This window comes from Danio aesculapii, chromosome 5 (genome assembly GCF_903798145.1).
Source record: "Danio aesculapii chromosome 5, fDanAes4.1, whole genome shotgun sequence".
Taxonomy (NCBI): Eukaryota; Metazoa; Chordata; class Actinopteri; order Cypriniformes; family Danionidae; genus Danio; species Danio aesculapii.
The window spans coordinates 45,084,197-45,110,315 of NC_079439.1; the positions used below are offsets into that span (position 1 = coordinate 45,084,197).

General features: G+C 33.7%; 1 protein-coding gene across 2 annotated transcripts; it reads left to right on the forward strand.

The window, feature by feature from the left end:
• Nucleotides 1-1,347: 1,347 nt before the first annotated feature.
• paqr3a (progestin and adipoQ receptor family member IIIa) lies at nucleotides 1,348-24,805 on the forward strand. Of its 2 annotated transcripts, none has more exons than XM_056458287.1 (7): nucleotides 1,348-1,466; nucleotides 5,822-6,043; nucleotides 6,220-6,382; nucleotides 11,124-11,279; nucleotides 16,185-16,382; nucleotides 18,337-18,427; nucleotides 24,003-24,805. In XM_056458287.1, exons 2-7 carry the CDS (start codon nucleotides 5,856-5,858, stop codon nucleotides 24,143-24,145), a joined length of 939 nt encoding a protein of 312 aa, XP_056314262.1. In that variant the 5' UTR covers nucleotides 1,348-1,466; nucleotides 5,822-5,855; the 3' UTR covers nucleotides 24,146-24,805. The 2 variants fall into 2 exon arrangements, with proteins under 2 accessions (XP_056314262.1, XP_056314263.1); XM_056458288.1 differs by having other exon boundaries at nucleotides 1,348-1,461.
• The last annotated feature ends 1,314 nt before the right edge of the window (nucleotides 24,806-26,119 follow it).

The window sequence follows — 26,119 nt, forward strand, 5'->3', positions numbered from 1 at the left end:
CACACTCTTCTCTTACAGGTGGAATGTGCAATCAGTGAAGGCTGGTCAAATTTAGCCATAAAACCTCAAACACAAAATTGGCCAGTGTTTCAATTTCATTGTCCAACCCTACACACAATTTCTGTTAAATTAAGAGAGGGGTCTAGATGCAGACCTGGTGCAGTGCAATCTGAGCTGCATCCAATGGATTTTTATGCGCCCACCTAACCCCACCCCTCACCCGACCGGTCACAGTGACGTCACTCACTCCATTGAGTGCATTGTGTCTGACATTGAATCGCTGAGTGATGCAATCTCAGCTTGCATCAAAAAGGCTGCATCCAGATACTATACTACTGGAAATTAATGATAGCTATAAATTAATGTCATACAAAACTGAGTCGTATGGACGACATCTGAATGAAATATGTGTTAATGCTCAAAGCAAAATTTAAATAAAAATAAACTGTAGGAAATGGCTGACAGTAGTTGCTGGTTTAACAAATTCAAACTAGTGTCCTAATTGCTAGCTAATAGGTCACAAAAACATGTTGAACATTTTTATTAGGTAGGCCTACCCTATAGCATTTGTTGCTATCAAATGCTGATTATTTGTTATTAGTCTGATTATTTCTTAGGGACAAAAAGACATTTTGTGACATGACCATTTAAAAGACAAAAGCAAAGACTATAGAATTCCATTTGCCTTAAAGGGTCTTTGTTAAAAGACACTAGAACAAAAAAAAATGTAATGGCAATCTTTCGCTGACATGGTAGATTTGCTGCAGTCAGGCAAATTGCCTTGGCAGTGCTGATGACAGCCTGTTGAAGAGTGAAGTGCTGAAAGGTGAATTAGGAGTGCTAATGAAGAACACACTCCTACTTGAGAAGGTAATTATCTTGGGTGTAATAGCTGAGGGAAGATTAAGTGTGATTCTAGCCCCAGAGGAGTATCACACAAGATTACACCTGAGATGTTTATGAAAGAAGAATGTCTTCTTCAAAACGTGCTGACAGCAGCTTGCCAGAAGTTGCCACCTACAGGTCTCAAGACAGTCAATGAAATGAACGCTATGAAAACTGCATGGATGCTAGTCTATTGCAGCTGGTATTTCCAAACACTTCCAGTAATTACATTTAGTAAATAAGATAAATCAATATAAGAAACAGTGTAAACCCATTTCTGGTTGCATAATAAAAATAATAATTAGATATTTTATTAAATTTAAGTTATTATCAAATAATATTTATTATCAAATTAAAATGTGAGATGACTGATAAAGAAATCGCCTGAGAGCAGGTAGAAGGATTAATGCCTCAGGTTACATGTGACATCAAGTAATCTCTCGATTAGCTTGTTAGCAGCTAGTAACAGCACAACTTCCTGCCGCTCTCACCGGGCTAACATGACTCTGAATATGGGCTATTGAAAACAAAGACACAAACGCGGATTCTTCAATGAAGACCTTTATCTGATCAATAGTGACGTAAGTTTAAATTTAGGATTAAATGAATATTTAAATCCGTTTCTGGAAAAAAACCCAAACAACGAACGTTACATAGATGTGCTTAGCATTTAGCTGTTATCAATTTTAGATACATCACAGTGACAGCGATTTTCTTGTGATAAAGGCTATCGGGCAAGTTATTAGATTATTGCTTTTATTTCAGTATAAGTTTGGTAACGTTTATTTTAGCAGGTTAATACGTTGTGTGTTTTCGTATTTTGCCTAAAGGTTTAGGAACTTGTTGGACACAGTGTGAGGACGTCGGAATGTGTTATTGTATTACATTTTTCGTTCTAAGGCGAAATTGGTATTCCTGTGGTTTCCTATGTATTTTCCATAACAAGCTAACCGTTTAGCCAGCAACGTTAACACGAGCAAGACATACACTATATGCTTGAACCTAACGTTACCACTGATATTTATACAGTACATGTAAATTAATAAATAAATAACTAGGAGGCTCTTCGTATCTATTTTTAGTTCGATTTTTAAAGCTAGTTACCTAATAGTAATATTAGGTTTTTAATTTAGTATTAATATTTATTTAATTTATATTACGAATTTGGTTGGATTTTTATACCTTTGGTGTTTTGTGGTGGTTTGTGATGATTTTTTTTTTCTTTTTTTTTAAGATTTATATTTAAAATTGTATTTATTTAGTTTTCTTTACATAATTTACATTTCTGAAAAAAAGTGCACTTCAGTTATTATTGGTTCAATAATAATTCAAGTTAAAAGCTCTTTAGTGTTTTATTTTCTAAACTACTGCTAACTAAAGAGGACGAAACCGGCTAAAACAATAAATAAATAAATATACGCAAATTAGGGCTGGACGATATGTCAAAAATTTATATCACGATATATTTCTTAATTTCGGTCGATACGATATAATTCTGGTATAAATATGGACAATATTAAAAAGCCAGGAAAAAACTGCCAAGAACGCATACAATGGATGTCTGTACCCACAGATGTCTACAAACTGAGTTTCCAAAGTCTATAATACCTCCAGGCTCTTACAACTTTAAAAAAAAAATAATAAAAACAGTAAAAAAAAAATTATGTTCACTTTTTATTTGTATTTAGCCTTTACAAACAAGAAATGTGAAATAAACTATCAAGTAAATAAAACTATCAGACTCAGCTTATAGAGATGGTTTGTTTTCTTTCTTTTTTTTTTTGTATATGCTGAATATTTAGCAATCAAAATAATACCAAAATCTTACAATTATGACATCCACATCGTAAAAAAGAATAATAATTATAAGAATAAAAAAAAAATCAAAAAGAGTATAGGCTACATTAATATTTGCAATAGAAAAGAGTTGTTTGAGTATATTCATACTTCTGGTTGCTCTTCATCTTGAACATCGTTTAAGGGTTCTATCTGTCTATTTATATTTGTGTTTAATTACCCAATTAAATTAAAAAGGTTTAACATAAAATTCTTTTTCATCAGCTTTGCAATAATCAGATTCCTGATAAATATGTCCTCATAGCCATCTGCTTCATTGCCTTCTCTTCTGACATAGCTGGTTTGAAGCTGCAGAGCACCGAAACTATAAGTTTATCGAAACCTAAAAAGAAGAACCTCTTCCACACCACTTCATTCATTAATCTTTCCTCTCTTATAAACTATTTTGTCCGCATTCTTACTTGTGGAAGCTTGTTTATTCGTGAAGGAGCTTAACCAACTGCTGAGTGCTGGCAAGTCTGTGATGTACGTCATCACGCAAGTGACACTTGACCGTCATTCAGTGACAAGTGATAATGTATAAGATTTTATATATATATATATATATATATATATATATATATATATATATATATATATATATATATATGCAAATTTATATCGAAATACCGGAAATTGGTTTAAAAATCATTTCACCGTTATTGAAAAAAAAAAAGACATTGCAATATATATTGATATTGAATTATTGCCCTGCCTTAACGCAAATAAATAAATAAATAAATAAATAAATAAATAAATGAGTAAATAAATCCATAAATGCCTGCATTAATAAAACTAAATAAATAAATACGCAAATGAACAAATAAATCAGTAAATAAATCCATAAATCCCTACATAAAGCAATAAATCAGTAAATAAATCCATAAATCCCTGCGTCAATAAAACATTAAATAAATACGCAAATAAACAAATAAATCAGTAAATAAATCCATAAATCCCTGCGTAAATAAAACATTAAATAAATAAATAAATAAGCAAATAAACAAATAAATCAGTAAATAAATCCATAAATGCGTGGAATAATAAATAAATAAATATGCAAAAAAAAAAAAATCAGTAAATAAATCCATAAATGCCTGCTTAAATAAAATAATAAATAAATAAATATGCAAATAAACAAATAAATCAGTAAATGAATCAATAATGCCTGCATAAATAAACAAAAAGTAAATAAATACACAAATAGATCAGTAAATAAATCCATAAATCCCAGCTTAAATAAAATAATAAATAAATATGAAAATAAATAAATCAGTAAATAAATCCATAAATCCCTACATAAATAAAACAATAAATAAATACGCTAATAAATCAGTAAATAAATCCATAAATCTTTGCTTAAATAAAACAACAAATAAACAAATAAATCAGTAAATAAATCCTTAAATGCCTGCTTAAATAAAATAACAAATAAATAAATATGCAAATAAACAAATAAATCAGTTAATAAATCAATAATGCCTGCATAAGTAAACAATAAATAAATAAATACGCAAATAAATGAGGAAATAAATAAATCCCTGCATAAATAAAACAATAAATAAATAAATACGCAAATGAGCGAATAAATGACTAAATATATCCATTACTCCCTGCATAAATAAAACAATAAATAAATAAATAAATAAATACGCAAATAAACAATTTAATGACTAGATAAATCCATAAATCCCTACATAAATAAAACAATAAATAAATAAATCATTAAATAAATATGCAAATAAACAGATAAATCAGTAAATAAATCCATAAATGCCTGCATAACATTTTTTTAATTAAAATAAAAACGCAAATAAACGAGTAAATAAATCCATAAATTCCGGCATAAATAAAACTATATAAATAAATACACAAATGAACAAATAAATGACTAAATAAATCCATAAATCCCTACATAAATAAAACAATAAATAAATTTGCAAATAAATCAGGAAATAAATCCATAAATCTCTGCTTAAATAAAATAACAAATAAATAAATATGCAAATAAACAAATAAATCAGTAATTAAATTCATAAACGCCTGCATAAATAAAACAATAAATAAATAAATACACAAATGAACAAATAAATGACTAAATAAATACATAAATCCCTACATAAATAAAACAATAAATAAATAAATACACAAATAAATCAGTAAATAAATCCATAAATCTTTGCTTAAATAAAATAACAAATAAATATGCAAATAAATCAGTGAATAAATCCATAAATGCCTGCATAAATAAAACAATAAATAAATAAATAAATAAATAAATAAATATGCAAATAAATGAGAAAGTAGATAAATAAATCCCTGCATAAATAAAACAATAAATAAATAAATAAATATGCAAATAAATGAGAAAGTAGATAAATAAATCCCTGCATAAATAAAACAATAAATAAATACGCAAATGAACAAATAAATGACTAAATAAATCCATTACTCCCTGCATAAATAAAACAATAAATAAATAAACAAATATGCAAATAAATGAATAAACAAATATAAAAATCCACAAATTCCTGCATAATAAATGCATAATTAATAGACATCCTCTCATTAGCAGGCTGAGCTGAGGAAAAATACATATAAAACTATGTTCAAAAATGAATAAACGTTTGATTTTCAGTTTAGCATTTTCTTATTTCCACTACATTCGTGTAGTTTGTTTAATTATTTATTATTATTAATTATTTATTATTAAATTATTAATTAATTATATATTTATCTATGCAGGAGTTTGTGATTTACATATGTAATTGCATATTTATTTATTGTTCCATTTATGCAGGAATTTTTATTTGAGTATTTATTTATTGCCGTTTTTGCAGGTTTAGTCCTCCATAACATGCCTGTAAATGTCCAAGTATATTTGTTTTGATCAATAACAAAAAAGAACTCGTTTTTAATAGGTTTGTGATTTTGTTTATCATGAAAGGGGGAATAAGCACACCAGACAGAAGTTCAAGTTCCTTTGGAAAAATGTACTAACAAAAAAAATGTATCATGCACAAAAGAAAACAGTCAGGACTATCTTAAGTACTGAACAATATTTATGTAATCATTCATCCAGAAAACTGTGTGTTTGCAGGTCTCTGGGTGTGAGACTAGGTGACGTTATCATCATGCCGTCAGCAAAGGTGCTGAAGAACACCCAGTACATTGAGTTGGGCAGTTATCAGTATTGGCCAGTTCTAGTGCCCAGAGGAATCCGCCTGTACACTTATGAGCAGGTGCCGGGATTCCTGCGCGAAAACCCTTATATCACTGATGGCTACAGAGCCTATCTGACCTCAAGACTGTGCATTAAAAGGTAAGCGCAGATCCTTTACTCATAACCACCTTCAAACGGAGAACAAATATTGTGGCGCAATGTCATCGGATGTAAATTATTTGCTGATCTTAACAGAAGAGCGAGAATAACAGAATTACAGCTATTGTGAGAAATGTTTATTTACACACCTGATATAATCTTTTCTTTATCTTTAGCATTTTCATTCTTTCCAATGAGACAGTAAATATCTGGAGTCATCTGTTAGGGTTCTTCCTGTTCTTCACACTGGGAGTTTATGACTTGTTGGCAGTGCTGCCTATGTTAGGAGCATCCAGAGAGGACTATGTCATCTACTCCATAGGGCTCTTCTGCTTCCAGGTATGTCTGCTTTTCTTGTGTCCTCACAGTGTATGGTTCATGTTTAGGTAGAAAATTTGAGCAGTTAAATGGCAGTAGTACATAAACTAGTAGTTAATAAAGTAGTTAAATGTGGGTAAAGATTTTGGCACAACAAACAAATCATCTCTAACCATGCTTGCTTGCTTGGATCTGCTCCATCTGTTTAAAAAAAAGAAGATTTTAGATCAACACACTTAATCAAAAGTCTCCATATGATCCTTGGACTGTTGAAGGCCTTTGATAGCAGGCATTCCACATCAACTGTTGCCAGGGATTAGAGTTGAAACTTATGATTTTATCACCTAAACTCAGGCCCATCTAATTCTAGATCTGTTATCGGCTGCTCTTGTGCCATCGGTAATAGACAAAAATGGCAGCTTCTCTCCTTGGCAGCCATTCTCTAAAGCATCAGGATTAGGCAAAGTGCCTTTACCACCACGCTCGTTTATTCTCTCATAAAGACATAATTATAGCATCTTTGTTTGGCTGCATACGTTTGTCATGTGAGCTTTGGTATTGTATACTGAAAACTGTGCATATGATTTTGTTGTATTTGGCTCAACTGTAGTTGTGTGGCTCACCACTATATTAGATTGCTCTAATACATACAATAGATTCCTTACAATAGATTGCTTGAAAACATAATAGACACATTGAATAAAGGATGTGTGGTCAGTTCAGTGTTCCTGAACCCAAAGAAGGCCTTTGACACTGTTAATCACTATTTTACTAAATAAATTAAGTAAATTTAAAATGTCAGTGGAAGCCTTACAGTGGTCTCATTTGGGCAAGAGCAATGTGTAAATATCAAAGGGTTGAGGTCATCTCAGCCATGTGTCTTGATAACATGGGAGTACCTCAGGTGTGTGTACTTGGCCCACTGTTGAACACCCAACAATGTACATAACCATCCTTCAAGATTGCGGTTCAGGGGTCCTTTCATCGTACCTGGGTTATTCAGTTAGCTGGATTTGGAAATTGACAATTCAACTCAGTCCAGGATCGTTTCGTTCTTCAAAACTCAATCAAGAGTTGTTGTCATAGCAACAGTTCTGGTAGCTCAAACCTGCTCAAGAGCAGCAGCTTATTTCATATAAACTGGATTAGATCGGGTAATTTCAAGCAAAGGTAGTACTAAAAATATGTACCAAATTCTGATATTTTCTTACAGTAGTAGTTATATACACTTGGGGAAAAAAAGAAGGTTAAAAAATTATATATATATATATGAGTTAAAAATATATATATATGTAAATATAACTTCTGCACTCTAAAATAAACCTACAAAGACTGTCATGGGGTGATTTTCCCCAAAGGATTCAAATAGAAGAACATTTATTTATATGGACATAATAGATATGAACGTGTGCTAGTTTAGGGTACCAGCTTTAGTACAATTTGTGTATGATAATAGACATTGGCCTAGGCTACTATAATAAAGAAAATCCGCACTAAATATAAAACTAAATAAATTGCTAAATACTCTTGACAGATGTAAGTGTAAACCCTGCAGTTCACAATAAAGGTGTAAAGTTATTGCGTATCATATTTAACAAACCATTTACTACGAATTTGATGTAATTTTGCTCACATTGCTCACATTGATAATTGAATATTAATCAGATGATGTCATTACACTGCTGTGCCGTCAGCCATTCGTTGCATTGCTGATCATGATTTTGAGGATCGATAGATCTGCCCACAAGAACCAAATTAGCTAGAGATCAGTTATAAGGTTCGAAAAACAGACCTCAGTTGTTAACTACCAGGTATTAGGGGTGTAACAGATCATGTTTGATCCGTGATCCGTACGGATCACAACCCACAGTTCGAAACGCACGTGACCCGTGGATTAATAACTTTTTTGTAGGTTAATCCAACATATATAACAATTGCAGAGAGTTCATCTCCCACATCATTCAAATCATGCGTATGAAAGCATTTTGGCTTCCCTGTAAAATATAATGATGATGGAAAAAGTTGTGGTGGGACCTAAATGCTTTCCTAGGTTATCAATTAAAGGTGTTTTCTGCCACTGTTTGTTTAGCCTGCAATAATGCATTCAGTGTTAGCCACATAATTAAACATTAAAAGATTTTGATCTCAATTCAAACCCGCGCAACATGATTGATAATGATTTGCGTATGTTTATTAATCCTTTGAATCGCTGCATCCAAATCTGCATTTGATCGAGAGAGGTACCGTTTTTACACTTTTTTTTTTAGTTAGTTACAAACAATTAAATAACACAGACGTACTAAGAGAACAGTTTATAGTTCACATATAAACTGATGTTGATGGTAAAGATTAAAATCACTGTTTAATGGAACTTGACGCTGTGTTGTAGCAATTACATTGTGTAACCAATAGATGGCGACAAACAACCATTAATTATTTAATAATTTAAGACTCTAATTAAATTAAGTCACTGAATAAGTTTTCAAAAATGATCCACCTGTTAGAGGTGGGCAGTACACCGGTGTCATAGTCATCACCGGTGTGACATTGCGCCACGACATGGATTTTCTAATACCGTCAATACCGTAATAAATCAATTATGCGCCTTGAATGGCTGCATTTACATCAATAATTGCTAATTCTAAATAATAAGGCATTCAATTTTCTTCAAATGTTTAGTTGTGGTCTGAATACATTTCCTCATACTACAGGGCTCGAAATTGCAACCATTTTGGTCGCATGAGCGCCCGAAATTTAATCTATGCGCCCTCATAATATATTTGGGAGCATTTGTGTGTCTGAATATAATGGTTGTAGTGCAATCTGATTTGATTTTCTCTAAAAACTTGCTGAATCGCTCTACCCTGCCGGTGTATTGGTTCATATTAGCAGTCAGTCACTCAACGCTTCCCGCTGTCAGATAACAGGGAGCTTTTGTTACTGCAGTAAATGCAAACGGCTGAAGAGTGAAAAGTGCACAGGTTTGCAAACCTCACCTAAAGTTATAATAATAATAATGGCGCAGATTACAGCGATCATGACTTGAGGGTAAATGTTGATCCGCCAGCTGAGATCAATCAAGTGTTTTCGGAGAAGGTGCCAGAATCTCGATGCGTTGCATTCACCGCGTGTTCAGCGCAAATGTCCGCTAAATATAAAATCTAACACTGTACACATCATCGCCAAAGAAACTCACCTTTACTAAGTTTACACTGAAACTACGGCTCATAACAAAGAGCGGAATTGCGCCGGTGGTCATCATGAGAATCCTGCTCTGTCTGCTCATAAATTGGTGCGGCTGACTCGCCTGCTTTATTCCACCAACACAGAGAAATGAAGATCAGCTCATAACGAGACTGAGCATTTACAATGACCCAAACCAAAACTTTTAAAGAGCGATAGAAGTGAGACTTTCTTTTGTTCGTTCTTCCTTGAGATGTATATTATTTTGCTATTGAAAGTAATACCATGATATTATACCGTCACCGTTCAAAAGATGAAAAAATACCGTGATATTAATTTTAGGTCATATTGCCCACCCCTACCACCTGTAATGAAACGTGCCAGTTTTATGTGTGAATTGCTGAATCATTAATTGAAAATAAATATATGTTGTACAAGATGTTAGATCAGCAACAGTGGCAAAGATCATTTTTGGTATTGAATATTTTCTTTTTTTTTCAGCTGGTTCTTTCTTGGTTTTTATTTTTAGTAAAATTGCAGGTTCTAAGTTCTGTTTGTTAAAACCAATGGTTTTTGCAGTAATATTTTTGTATAAATGAAAAGCAAATGACATTTATCTCCATCCTTTTTTGCTGATATAGATGATACATACATCTGTGTGTCTGCTAAAACACCTAGCCTGGCAGGTGATAAACTGACTTGGCCATTAAAGTGTATTTTAAGATGGGTTGAGTTGTATAATTTAACTAAATGTTAAGAAAACAGTTTCTGTGTGCTTCTCCATACAAAATAGGCATGAAAGGAGTAAATTTGAGGTGCAGTTTAAGAATAAAGTAAATGAATTCATGATATCTTGGCATAATTCTAGTCAAGAATTTAAAATTTGATAGCCAGGTTATAAATATTTTCAAGAAAGTCAAACCAAGTCTAAATTGGTTTAATTTTGATGAGGTTTTTATCATGGCAAACTTCAATTAAAAATTTTTTTTGAAAGTCATGTACCATTGCTGTGTTCTGAGCTAATCAGTAGGTGTGAGACCTCTCACAGAGTAAACACACGAGCAGCTATCAATGGTGATTGTCTTGTTTCAAATTGTAAGACCTTGTTTGGTCAATCTGTCTTCTCTGTGAAAGGAACTATAGAATGCTTTACTTGCTAGCCTAAAATTGGAAAATAATGTAAATGTTTTTTAATTGGGTACTTTAAAAGTGGTTAAAAACAAAACGGCAGTGTTTACATGAATAGTATATTGTTAGTTTATTGTTTGATCATACTACCTTTGCCTAATAGCTTTTGGATGTGACGAATTGTTATTGTGTACTTTTTGTAGTTTTTAATTTATTTATTTAATTTATTTATTTATTAAAACAACAAGAATCCCTTGTACAGGTATTAAAAGTCTGCTATAACTTAAACAAATACATGTGGCTTGTAAAAAAAAAAAAAAAAAAAGGTTTTGCTTCCAACATACACAGAATTGATCACATCTGAAGCATATTTAATGTAAATGCAGCTAAACTGAAATAATGTCAAGTTACAAAATGATCTGTATCTAAACACTTCACATCTTCTGCTCAGGTGTGCATGCTGTGTTCTGTGGGCTTTCACCTGTTCTGCTGCCATCGCTCGGAGAAAACCAGCCGCCGCTGGATGGCACTGGATTATGCAGGGATCTCCATTGGAATCATAGGCTGTTATGTTCCAGGAGTGTTCTACGCTTTCTACTGCAATAATGTACGTGCAAGAGATGCTGCTTCAGTCACATCTCATCCACCACACACCTGACATTTAGAACACAAGTTGCTAGGGATTTAAATGATTTAAGAAATTTCCCGCAAACCTCAGTCTTCCAATTTACCTACCAGCATTTGAAATAATTAAGTGTAAAAAATTAGGGTGTTTTTTTATTTTCTGAGCTTGCATTGTGTAATAACGCAAGCTCATAAAATGATAATAGTGTATTTTCTCTCTGTACATATCCCATTTTGTTAGCAAAGGCTGTTTATACTAGCTCAGAAAACAGATTGGAGTTTTAGTCTGCCTTTTTCTGATCCCATCTTTCTCTATTGCATTTAAACTTGGAAAGGAATTCTTCACAAAAATAAAATTGAAATTTAGATTATTTGGCCTGTAATTGGAATTTGATGTGGTGTGCTTCCATTGCTTGGATGGACTGGTACACACCCCACAAATGCGCATGGATGTCACATGTATGTCAGACAAATTTTGGATAGGTGATGTAAGGCTGCACAATATATCAATAAATATCGTTAGCGTCATAATAGCATATTCAATATCTATATTGCAGAAAAGTGCATAGGTTGTTTATCCAAATCTAATCAGATAGGGCTTTTACAATCTTCACCCCTACCTCTTCAGTAGGTGCTGTTAGGTGAACCTAGAGCTAAAAAATAAATAGGAATACTTGGAGACAAGAGAGAAAATGCACCATAGTCAATAAGAATACAATTTTCTGCCAAGGTTTTCAGTCATTCATGGTGTTTTAAAGTTAGTTTAGATTTAACTAGCTCAGAAAAAAATCTCTATTAAATATTTATGTTAGTATGATCATTGATTTTATTTTTTTTTTTTAAATATGACATGATTTTTTAAATTGCTAATAAAATAGCATTTTTTTAAATGTTAGTTATATTGTAAGAATATATATTGTTAGTATGATTCGCTATTAACACTTACGTATACAACAAAGCAGCACAAGTATTGTAAATAATACCATTTTACCTGTTGCTTATCGGTAGTCCAGTATTGACCCAATTATATACCGGTCCAAAAAATTAAAAACAGGTTCTCAGTACATCCCTGAAAATTATATGTTGTAATTAGTAACAAATGCTGAGATTAGATTGGTATAACATTAGTCCTACACACGAGAGCAGTTTAGGGAGAAAAGCTGAAAAACTATTTTTTTAATACAACATATGATCAACATCCTTACTGCATAAACAGAATAATTGACTCTGGGTCACTGAATTATTAGTAAACTAAAGCATACCCGAGGTGGTGATTTGGCCACAACTGGCTCCTTTCCCAGATCTTCAAGGACACCTTTCCTGATCAGCAGGTTCAATATGGTTAGTTTAGGGCTTTAGGGATATGGACAGGTAATGTCTCAATAAGCCAGCATCCATTTTTGATTTTAATAAATAGCAAAGTATTTCTTATTGCGTTAATTAAATGCAAATAAATAGCTTTACACTTTTAAAAAAATTGTATTACACTGTAATTGAATTGCTACAGTATCTATTATGCATTTGCATACTGATGGAAAAGTCATTGTGTAGCAGCAAGTGAGCATTTATTGTGGTCAGTGTGAATGAGTGCATCATTAGTATAAAAAGGTATATTTTACTTTGGGCACAGTAATGAATCCTGAACTAAACCCTTCTGGCTCATTAGAGGTACAGATGTGGGTGATGCTGAGGATACACTTCCTACAACTTAATAAGTGAGGTAATAAATGTTTATGGGTAGAGTTTGAGCCAAGTAGGACACATAGGGTTTCATAAGAATGACGCGGAGGGGCTCTTCACTGTGTGCGATAGACGATTATGGCCAATGTGGACAGGGGTAGATTAATTAGGTGGCTTGAGGTGCATCGTCCCTCAGTGGTCTCTAGCAGCAGATGGTTGGCCTGCTTTTGTTGTGGGCATATGTTACCTGTGCAACAGATACCGAGCAAGAGTTCACCTATTCCCTGGGAAAACAGTCTGGTGTGTGTGTGCCACACGGAGAGACTGTGCATTTAGTAAAGAGATTAACGAGGTTTTAACTTTCTAAATTAAAAATGTCTTCCTATCAGATGGATTTTTGTGACTGGAAGATATAAAACACTTCTGTCATCATTTACTCATGCTCATGTCGTTTAAAACCTGTATTCATTTCAGTCTTCTCAAAAAAGAAAATATTTTAAACAGCCTAAGGAGATTCTTTACAATATAAGAGCCTTCTGACATTTGTTGTATTTAGAGAAACACTTCATATTTTTAAAATTATCTTGAACAATGGATGTCAAGGAGTTTTGGAATGGAATGAAGGATAATTTTTTTCAGGTTTGATAGATAAAAATACACCCACAAGGTCTTAATTATAGCTAATTGTGATTTGCATTTGTTTGAAGGGAACATTTGTTTACACATGACGTCTTTGAGTTATTGAATCTTTCATAAATTAATTTGATTTTGTCAATTTTTTTGTCAGAATTTATAATAAAAAGTTATTAAAAATAATAATTTTTATTGTTTTTAGTTGACTTGTACGCTAATCATGATCTCTATTTTAACTCTTTCATGCATGGTGTCCACATTTATGGACAGTTAATTTAACTTGATTTAAGGTTCATTAATCATGGTGATTTCTCCAAACCACTTGAGGGCAGTGTCAGGAATATTGTCACAGTGGCTACTCTCTTGCATTCCAGGTATTCTGTGCTTGATGACGTCATTAATCCAAGATGGCTGACAGTGATGGCTGTATGCTAAATGCTGTGAAAAACTTTTATTCAAGGAAGTCAATTGAGATAAAAAAATATCAGTATGTACAGTAAAGTGTGATGAATATGTTAGTAATTTATCAAATGAAATTTAGGGAAAAATGTAGTTTTTATTCACCAAAAAAACAACTGTCCGTGTATGCGGTCGTCATGCAACAGAGGAGTCAGATTGCATAAAAGTCCTTTTTTCTGTAACCTGCTAGTAAATCTAATCTATTTTTCAAAGATGTTATAAATTGTCTTGTATTGTAATAAAACAGACATTTAACAAATAGATCAACATAAAAAGTCATTAAAAATGACATATTACAGCATTAAATGGCAATTTTACATGTTCATATGGAAACAAATTTGCATTTGCCTTCTAATCAGGGAAAGAAAAGGTCAAGAAGTCAGTACAGAATAACAGAATATTTCAGAGGACAGTGGCAGTGACAGTGACAGCAATGATGAGTATGTGCCAGAAAATAGCATACCCATACTACAAATGTTTCTGCATATACAGTTAAAGTCAGAATTATTAGCCCCCTAAAATTAGGAAATTTTCACTGTATGTCTGATAATATTTTTTCTTCTGGAGAAAGTCTTATTTGTTTTATTTTGGCTAGAATAAAAGCAGTTTTAATTTTTTAAAAAAAAATCCATTTTAAGGTCAAAATTATTAGCCTCTTTTAGCTATTTTTTTTTTTTCCGGTAGACTACAGAACAAACCATGGTTATACAATAACTTGCCTAATTAACCTAACTTGCCTATTAAAATTAATTAACTTGGTTAAGCCTTTAAATGTCACTTTAAGCTGTATGGAAGGGTCTTGAAAAATATCTAGTCAAATATTATTTACTGTCATCATGGCAAAGATAAAAGAAATGAGTTATTAGACATGAGTTATTAAAACTATTATGTTTAGAAATATGTTGACAAAATCTGCTCTCCGTTAAACAGAAATTGGGGAAAAAATAAACACGGGGGTAATAATTCAGGGGGGCCTAATAATTCTGACTTCAACTGCATATATAACTACTGTTATTATTGTTTCTACAATTTGTGTTTTATTGTTATTATAATTTACTATTATTGTTATTAATAAATGAGCTGATATGAATAGATTAACAGGACATTAAAAAACCTACAATATTGCATATTGTCAGCTATGTCTTTATGTCCCATTTTAAACCTTTGATGCATGGTGTTCACGTATGTGGACAGTTAAACAATTTTTAAATAATACAAAATTTTGTAAAAAATTAAAATAGATTTCAGTTTTAGTGTCATATTAAAGTTATAAAAATAATAAAAAAAAATCTAAATAATGTTTTTCATAATTCAAGCATGAAAGGGTTAAACATACAAAAAAAAACCGAGTCACTGATGGCTGAATTGTACTGAATTGTAATATTTGCTTGAACTGTCCCTTTAAAAGTGAGGAATGGTATGAACATGAGAAAGTTGTAAGTGCGCACACTGAGAGCTGTCGCGAGTTGACGTTCCCCGTGAGATTACTGTAACACAGTGCTAGAGCATCTTCCATAATGTTGTACGACAGTTTATTCCTCCTTTCCTGCTAGTTTGCACAATGGACCCCTGTGGAGCAGCTTTGTGCTGCCTGTTTAAAAGCGGCGAGGTGCCGCTTGGCGCAGAATCTTCTTTGTTTCAAGATTGTGGTGCAGTTTTTTTGGAGCTTGGATATCCTGAGCAAGCTGTTTGCTCTCGTCCCCTCCATTCCCACTTGCTGTTTTCCGAGCACCAGCGCTTTTGGCCACGCGGCTCCACATGGTTCTCCCCACATATTGGAAGTGCTGGCTTATTGTGCCCCAGAATGCGGCAGAAATCTGCTCCAGCCCAAAGCAGATGGCCGTGTTCGTGGACCCACTCCGTCACTCCTGTTCCCCACCATATGACATTCACACGTGGGTGAGCCATCGCCACTCTCGCCCTGCCAAGTGTTTAGCTTTGCTTTTTGGATGACTACTCAATCAGCCAAGCGCCCCAAGAGAGAGAGACCGCTTTCTCCACTGCTTTTTTTTTTCCTGGTGTGAGTGATTTACTTTGTGTGTGTGTCTGTATGTGTGTTGTGCACATTGTGATGACTTGTGTGTGCTTAATGTTGTTTTGTGTCTGGTGTTTGCAGTACTGGCGGCAGGTGTATCTGGTAACCGTTCTGGCCATGATGTTGGCAGTTTTCTTCGCCCAGATTCACCCTCATTACTTGAGCAAGAAGTGGCAGAAGCTGCGCTCTCTTCTTTTCTGTGCTGTAGCAGGATATGGCCTAATCCCCACCTTTCACTGGATCTGGATCAGCGGGGGCTTCCGTTCACAAATAGTCCAGGTAACTCAAACACCAACGCTCATTTAGTTTTTATAATTCAGGATTAATCTTTCTGTCTGTCTGTATTTCTGTTTATATGTATCTCTGTCTATCTGTCTGTCTGTCTGTCTTTCTCTGTCTATCGGCCTGTCTATCTTTGTGTCCACCTGTCCATCCATCCATCCATATATATATATATATACATACATGCATACATACAACAGTTCTGTCTGGTTATAGCCGTGCAATAGTCTGCAAACAACAGCACTCTTCCAGCCTCTTAACCCGTCACCCTTGTGTATTACTCTGCACACATACAGCGATGAGCAGCAGAGGACGCTACAGTTTGACAAATATTGCAGCTGTTGGACAACAAAATGTACTTTTAAGGCTTTTTTTATTAAAGAATGTTGTTGTTTAGATTGCAACTATGCAGTTTGTTTATAAGGATTGTGCCTATTTTAAATATTTATAATTTCAGAGAGGCAGCGTGTCGGCGTTCCAGTCTATTACTGTAGACTGTAATATTGTAGGGAGATATCTCTGTAGACTGATGGCATTTCATGGCGTTCAGCCTTATAATCTTAAAATGTGAGCAAAATCACCTGTTTTGTCATCACTTTAGATATTACGCTTGGGAATTATTCAAATACTAGCTCTGAAGTGACGTTGGTGAAAATTATTTTTAGACTCTCCGTGTTTGATTTTCTTTTTTTAATATACATGATTATGCTGTCTAACTGTTGTATAAAAGCAATTGTAGCAGTGCGATGTGGCTGTATATCGTCACTGGTGGATCCTAAGGCACGCCTCCCACCAGTACTGATATACAGCCACATCGCACTGCTCGTATATATATATATCTCTCTGTCTGTCTATACAGTATGTCTATCTATTGGTCAGTCTTTCTGTCTGTCTACCAATTGGGCTGTCTCATTGTCTGTCTATGTATATCTATTAGTCTATTTGTCTGTCTATCGGACTGTCGGTTTATACAGTATGTCTATCTATTGGTCTATTTGTCTGTCTTTCTATCGACCTGTCTATCTGTGCGTCCACATGTCTGTTCGTCTGTCTGTCTATCTGTCTATCTTTCTTTTGGTCGGTTGGTCTGTCTGTCTATATATGTCGGTATGTTTATCTATTGGTCTGTCCGTCGGTGTGTCTTTCTGACTGACTGACTGTCTGTATGTCAATCTGTTGGTCTATTTGTCTGTCTGTCTGTCTATTGGTCTATCTGTCTCCGTCTATTAGTCTATTTGTCTGTCTATCGGTCTGTCCGTCTTTACAGTACGTCTATCCATTGGTCTGTCCTTCTGTATGTTTATCTGTCTGCCTGTTGGTCTGTCTGTCTGTCTGTCTATCTGTCTGACTGTCTCTCTGTCTATATGTTTATCTATTGGTCTGTCTGTCTAAATCTCTATCTGTTGATCTATCGGTCTGTCTGTCAATCTATTTGATTTTATTTTTCTGTATAATTATTTGTTTATTTAAAACAAACAAGTAATTATTTTAATAGTATTGTGATATTTAATAGTCTAGTAAAATGTGGTAAATTTATATTTAGTATTACTGATAACATACTAATAAATAGAAACTGTAAAATAAATGCTTAAGTACAAGTTTAGTAAAAAATGGCATTGGCGAGTTTGTGAAACAATGTTATTTGCCAGTTTTATTTGCCAGCTGTTAATAATTCTAAAAAGGCTTGAGAACATGTATTTATTTGGTATATAGGTCCTGGATATGTTTGTTTTGTTTTTAAATAGTTTTATTTGATGTATTTTCATGTACATTCATAAGTAACAGCTATAGTGAGAAATATAATACAAATAACTATAACATAATTGTCATTATTATTTTTAACTGTATCTTTACCCATTTGAACAGAAACCATGGTAGTAATGGTAATATTGTTTATATGTGTAACATTTTTAAAAAAAATGTAAGTAACTTTTTTTTTTTTCTTTTGTAGGAGTTTCTTCCCAAAGTGCTGATCATGTATTTACTTGCTGTAGCTGCTATTGTCTTCTACATGTCCAAAGTTCCAGAGCGGTATTTTCCAGGTAAATGAAATGCATTCCTATACCCCAATAAGAAGCTGTATTTAATGTAGGGCTGCTCGATTATGGGAAAAATCATAATCACGATTATTTTGATTATTTTTGATCACATAATTTTAATCATGGTCATTCAAAACAATTACTGTTGAAGTCAATATTATTCGCCCGCCTATGAATTCTTTTAATAAACATTTCTCAAATGATGTTTAACAGAGCAAGGAATTTTCCCCAGTATTTCCTATAATATTTTTACTTCTAGAGAAAGGATTTTTTTTTCTGGCTAGAATAAAAGCAGGTTCAAATATTTTTAAAACAATTTTAAGGTGACCATTATTAGCCCCCCTTAAGCAATATATATTTTTGATTGTCTGCAGAAGAAACTACTGTTATACAACGACTTGCCTAATTACCCCAATTAAGCCTTTGAATCACACTTTAATCTAAATGCTAGTATCTTGAAAAATATCTAGTAACATATTCTGTACTGTCATCATAGCAAAGATAAAAGAAATCAGTTATTAGAAATGAGTTATTAAAACTATTATGTTTAGAAATGGGTTAAAAAAAAACATTCCATTAAACAGAAGTTGGGGGGAAACGGGGGGCTCATAATTCAGGAGGGCTAATAATTCTGACTACAACTGTATATATATACAGTTATTTTCCTCCCTGCATAAGGAATATAATAAAAATATGAAACAAACTGTACTTTAAGCATCTTCACTGTGAGATAAAAAACTTTAATGATAGCTACAAAAGTCCTTCAGTCAAGAGCAGTGAGTGATTTTCTCCTTTGGTTGTTTGATTAATGATAAAAACAGTCAGCAGCAGGAACATTGCGCGTCACTTAAAGAGCAGCGCTGTTCTGATTAATGGTTTCACTTTGACGTGTCTTTTGATTCTCAACTCGTTTGTTTATTACACAAATGCGGGTTAATATGAATAATCACTAAACACAGCGTTTTGATACAAATTTGTATGTATTCGACCATTAAAGCACTCACATTAAGATGACTCTAGATGTGTGTGCTCTGCTCGTCTCTGAGGCTGAGCGCGCACACACACAACAGCATGTGCTCTTTCGCACTTTTTAAAAACATGGATGATTCGAATGTACATCAGTGAATGATGCGCAGTCGTGCTGCAAACGTTACATTACAGTACATGCTATTAGTCATTTTCACGTGGAACTCGGCTTTGCAGAGCAACAAATGTGTACAACTGGAAAGGTGCTATATGATGGGATAAACGTTTAATCTTGACGTTTTTTCATAATCGTTAGAAGCCAAAATCGAAATCATAGCATCCTGACATGACAGCATGTGTTGACTTTGATATTGTACCCAATAAGGAAGTTGTTTGGAGTGAATGAATAAGCCAAAGGCCACACCTCCCTTAATCAACTAAACTCCCACTTGTGCATATGATATCATTTTTTCGATGCAAAACAGCCGTTTACAACAATCTGACTTCCTAAAAAGCTTTTTATACACTACCTGAAAAAAGTCTTGTCATCGATCCCAGTTGTAGGAGCAACAAAAAATAACATGTGTTCAATTCAATTCAATTCACCTTTATTTGTATAGCGCTTTTACAATGTAGATTGTGTCAAAGCAGCTTCACATAAAAGGTCACAGTAAATAGGAACAGTGCAGTTCAGTTTGTAGTGTTTAAGTTCAGTTTAGCTCAGTTCAGTGTGGTTTAAAAATCACTACTGAGAGTTCAAACACTGAAGAGCAATGTCTTCTAGTTGATCATTTGGAAAGTGGCTAAGGGTAGATTTTCCAATCTGTTGAACTGCATCCCAATCATCACAAACACTGCAGAAGACCTATTAGAACCCGCATGGACCCAAGATTCTCATAGAAATCAATCAAGTTTGGTGAAGGTCAAATCATGGTTTGGTGTTACATTAGGCATGGGGGCATGCGAGAGATCTGCAGAGTGGATGGCAACATCAACAGCCTGAGGTATCAAGACATGTGTGCTGCCCCTTACATTGCAAACCACAGGAGAGGGCAAATTCTTCAGCAGGATATACTTGCATACTTCACATCAATGTTCCTGAAAGCAAAGAAGGTCAAGGTGCTCTAATTTTGGCCAACCCAATCACCAGAGATGAACATTATTGAGCATGTCTAGGGTAAGATGGAGGAGGCATTGAAGATGAATCCAAAGAATCTTGATGAGCTCTAGGAGTCCTGCAAGAAAGCTTTTCCATTTCACATAACTTTGTTAATAAGTGATTTGAGTCATTGCAGAGATGTATGGATGCAGTCGTCCAAGCTCATGAGGGTCATACACAATATTATTATTTTTCCACTGCACCATGACTTTATATTCTATGCTGTACAGCATTTCTGTGACAAGACTTTTGTCTAAGCAAAGTCAGACCTTACTGTCCTAATTAAATAATTACAAATCAAGGCATGATCATATTTTATTGTGGTAAAATAAACATAATCTAAAGGCCTTTGCCTTTCATATAAGCCACTTCTGATACCAAATGATCAGCTAGAAGTCAAGTTATTATTTGTTGTTTCTAAAACTTGAATCGGCGACAAGACTTTTGTCAGGAAGTGTATGTTTAGGTAAATATTCACAGTATTTTTAAAGTACCCACAAAATAAGTATCATTACATCATGTAAGGAATAATGTACTTCTAGATGACCATACAGTAATTAGTAATAATGTACATTACCCTGTTTATTACAGGCCATGACTACCTGCCACAAAAGTAAACCATTACATTACACACATAACTGTGGTCTGAGCTGTAATAATTTACTAACTCTTTAATTGAAAGTAAAATGTAACAAAATGGATCCAGCCTACACTAACCTAGTTGGCAAAACAGGAAAGAACAGTGCTGTGACAGGCAAATCGTTGCCTTAGAATTATAAGGTTCTATCTGCGTTCTAAATGATATTGAGATATTGAGCTTCAAAGTTTTAGCATTCCATATAGCAAACAATATGTGTGTAACAGTTCTATATGTGTGTATACATTAACACGACAGAGACCCTCTACTCTGTGGAGCTGCACATTAATGGATTTGCTCTTCAGTGTTTGGACTTTCAGCAGTGAAAATTAAACCACACTGAACTGACCTGAACTGAACTAAACTGAACTGTTTCAATTTACTCTAATCTTCTATGTTAAGCTGCTTTGACACAATCTACATTGTAAAAGAGATATATAGAAATAAATAGAATAAAAAGAAGATCTAAATGTAAGTTATCAAAATTCTCCTAAATTTGCAAATTGGGTACAAAAAAACAGGGCAAATGCAGATAGAAGCTTTTAATTCTAATAAGTCATTTTCTGCTTGGAATTATAGGATGAATGAAAAGATCATTCATTGAAGCAATACTGTTCAAGAAATACAATGTCTGATTATTAATTTGATAAAAAATTGGTGTTGTAACATTATGTTGATGTTTGAGAAAGTTAAATTATTGCTTTCTATAACATTTATTGCATGTTTTAGGATGAATATTTTTTTCATGTTCAAATGAAGCATACAAGGCTGTGCTAAATATTTTATCCAGTGCAGATGTTAATTTAATGTAATTAATATGGTCTTATTTATTGTTGTAATTAAAAAACAAAACAAAAAAAATGGGGAAAAAACTAACGAACCTGGAATTTAGAACGCTTTAAAGGGTAGAATTTAGACTGCTGTCCTTGACAAGATCATCTATAAAATAGACAACAGAGAGGTTTCTTATCAATTTTGTGTGGTGCGGTTGTATTTATTCTGATTTCTTGTTTCTTTCCTGCTGTCAACGGAGCAGTCCGGCGGAATGACAAAGAAAGCTGATACTGATTGGTCCTTGTGCGTGCATTCGAAATGCTGATTGGCTCACAGAAAGAACCTTATAGAGCCAAGCTAGAGCTCGACTTTGTAGATGAAACCGTTTTTGTTTTTTAAATAAATAAAGTCTTAAAATGTTAACAACTTATAAAAAAAAAACATCACATAATGTAAATAAGTTATAATTTAATAAGAATATGTGAATAACTCAATTTTGACAAAAATGTCAGGTAGAATCTTATAAGTCTGAGGTGACGAATTATTATTATTTTTTAAATATTTCCCAAATGATTTTTTTTTTAACAGAGCAAGGACATTTTCACAGTATGTCTGATAGTATTTTTTCTTCAGGAGAAAGTCTTTGTTTTATTTTAAAACAATAAAAGCAGTTTTTAATTTTTTCAACACCATTTTAAGGTCAAAATTATTAGCCCCTTTAAGCTATATATATTTTCGACTGTCTACAGAACAAACCATCGTTATACAATAACTTGCCTAATTTCTGTAACCTGCCTAGTTAACCTAATTAACCTAGTTAAGCCTTTAAATGTCCCTTTAAGCTGTATAGAAGTGTCTTGAAAAATATCTAGTCAAATATTATTTACTGTCATCATGGCAAAGATAAAATAAATCAGTTATTAGAAATGAGTTTTATTTATTATGATCTATTATCAAAATCAGCTATTTTGAAAACTTTAATACTCATTGTAAAAAATAATAATAATAAAAAGCACCAGTTTTATTAATTTCCATTAACAATGTCATTTAGATTTAGACTCTTCAATGCACAACATAAAAACATGAAATCTGAAAATTGCTAAAAATGGAGTAATCTGGATTTGCTAATAATCTATGTAGTAACATAAAATAAATGTGTTTTCTGTGTATTCGAATATTTTCAGAATTGGTCAAGATGATTTAAATTACCTGGATGAGATTGTGTTATTAGTCTCATCTTATCAGTAGCTATGTTTACATCCAACTATTTTTAATGCACATTTTAGGTGTGCGCATGAAAAACGGTTGATGGAAGCCAAGGTGCAAATTTTGAAAATGTAGAATATAACTGAGTAGGGTAAACTTTTTATCCGATAAGAAAAATGCACATAAACTACGATGGAAACACTTTTACCGAACAAATTCCAGTATGTGCATTACAAAAAGGTCATGTGATTTCGTTATAAGAGATCATGTGATGATAAAAATGTCTGTAAATAGATAAACCAGCAGTAAATAGATAAACCTTACCATTTAAGTATTAGTGTTATTATATTATTAATGACCTCCAGAATCAAGAGTATCTGTGCTCTGCATCATGGCTTCCAACTCCACCACGCATTCATTGTGTGTTGGCATCGTCTTCTGAGGCGCTAGTCATTTATTAAATAAAGAAAAGATTGACGCAGCTCCTCCTACTGCAGCAAATTCTGTTTTTACTGTTGATATTTGGCGCCAGATAATCAGGAAGTGACGATTTTGTTCTTTGACTTGGATGTAAACGCTGCTTTATTCGCACGTCTTTTATTCGATACTCCAGTTTTGTGCATAAATTTAATTCTCATTTCTGAAAGCAAACAGCTACAGATATTCACGAATAACAGACCTTGGAATGTTGTGATTGACCAATCAGAATCAAGCAATTTAGAGAGCCGTGAAACGACACAATGTATTGCATTATTGAATATCTACTCGCACTGCTGATTGAGAAACGTTCATCAGAGAAGTTATCTAACACTTTCATGCTGTCCTTGTAATCTCAGGTCAGCTGAATTATCTGGGCTCCAGTCATCAGGTCTGGCACATACTGGTGGTATTGATGTTCTACTGGTGGCATCAGGCTGCACTTTTCATTACCAGCTACCGGCACTCTCACCCCTGCCCAGACCACCCTCTTCATTCTTAGAGTCACAGACACGCCACTGAAGACTCTGGAACAGTCAGTATTTATCAATATGATAGCGAGGTACATGGATTTTTAAATTCTAAGCCATTTTTAACGTTTTTCTTTTAATACATATACATTTTGTATAAGTGCCTAGATGTTTAAAGTCAAAATACACAAACATGTAAAGCATAGGTCTCAAACTGGACTCCTGGAGGGCCGCAGCTCTGCAGTTTTGCTCCAACCCTAATCAAACACAGCTGATCCAACTAATCAAGGTGATCAAGACTACTGGAGACTGATAAGCAGGTGTGAGTTGGAGGTGGTTGGAGCTAAACTGTGCAGGAATTGAGTTGAGACCATTGATTTAAAGGCACCTGAGAAGACAAGGCAGTGTTAGGCTTTAAAAAAACACTTCTTAAATCATTTTACAGTATGGGCTTGTGTGGGTTTTTCTGTCTGCACAAAATGCACAATGTCCTATTAGTAGTTAAGCATTCAGTGTTTTACTGTCTGTTACCGTTTACCTTTGGTACGTAAAATTCTCTACTTACTGCGTTTAATTTATTACATTTGTTTGTGAACATGAATTTTGAAGCTAATGTACACTACGTATTAGTCATATTACTGACAACATTGAATGAACCAAAGACATTTGTTAGGGCTTGTTCAGAATTGGTAAATAAATAATATTTTGCAGGTTGCACGTGTTTTATATACAGATGCAGGATTATGTATTGACTTTGTGTACAGTTCACTTTTGCTGGGTACATTTACTATTGAAAAACAATTCAAATAACCCTTCCGTTTAGTCTCATTTGAGCTCTAATGTCACAAAGTTTGGTGTGTAATGTGTTAGGGCAGGTCTCATTTTGTCTTACAACAGTGAACTGTACAGCGGTGTACTATTATTATTATTATTCTTTATTAATCTGTTTGTAATGCATAACTGTAGGGTGATGTGCATTTTTTATGTGAGCTTTTCATGATGTTGCTTACTATTTTTATTTATTTGTACTGTATATTGGGATATGTTCTTGAGTATAGCTGAATAAACATTCACTTTGTCCTTTTCGACTACAGTCGTCGTGAAAATTCCTTTATGCCGACTTCAGACTGCACGATTTTCAAAGTAGTGTGCGCAGATGTTTTCACACTGCATGACTATCTGCAGTGGTTTTCTGTCGGTGCTTTGTTTACACTGCAAGATGGATCAGCGACGGGGTTTCACGCTGCGTGACTTTACAATAGAAGAATCGACGACAACTTTTGTCTCGGTGTGCAAACTACGTCTCACAACCAAACACACGCGAGAAGTGACATGGAAACAACACAAGGTTACGTAGTATATCTTTTATTATTAACTACATAATGAGAAAGAAGCCTTTAGAAGGGTAGAAAATTTACTTATTTTGCTCACCTGGCCTTTTGAAAGGAATTGGCAATTTCTCCTCAACTTTTCTTTTTATTTTTTATTCAATCCGGTTGTGGTATTTCTCACATTACACGTCAAAAAGACAGGGGTCGTGCTGCCAAATTTACACTAGTTTTTCCTCCATTTCTTGGGTCCAAATTAACCAAAAATAAGTGCTTTTAACCTCTGCCCCAACCTTCGGCACAAATTAGTGGATGCTGCTCTCTCATTGGCTGTAGGTGATCGCCGATGTTATTTTCAATCAGAACACATTTCACACGCCATGATTTGAATTGCCGACAGCTCCAGATATTTAGCATGGCAAATATCTGACGGGTGTCAACGAGTCATCGACAATTCTCTCAGATTGCATCTTTGATACACTGTGTGATTGGTTACTCACATGAACGAGCACCGATTTGCCTGTGATTTCAAGCGTTTGTCTGCGATTTCTCAGAAAGTGTTGGCCAGTTAAAATCGGTGCTAAAATTATGCAGTCTGAACTCGACTTTAGTAACTGAGTACGTCATGGACAACAATACTCTGATTATACCATGTAAACAGCAATTTTTCATCATTAT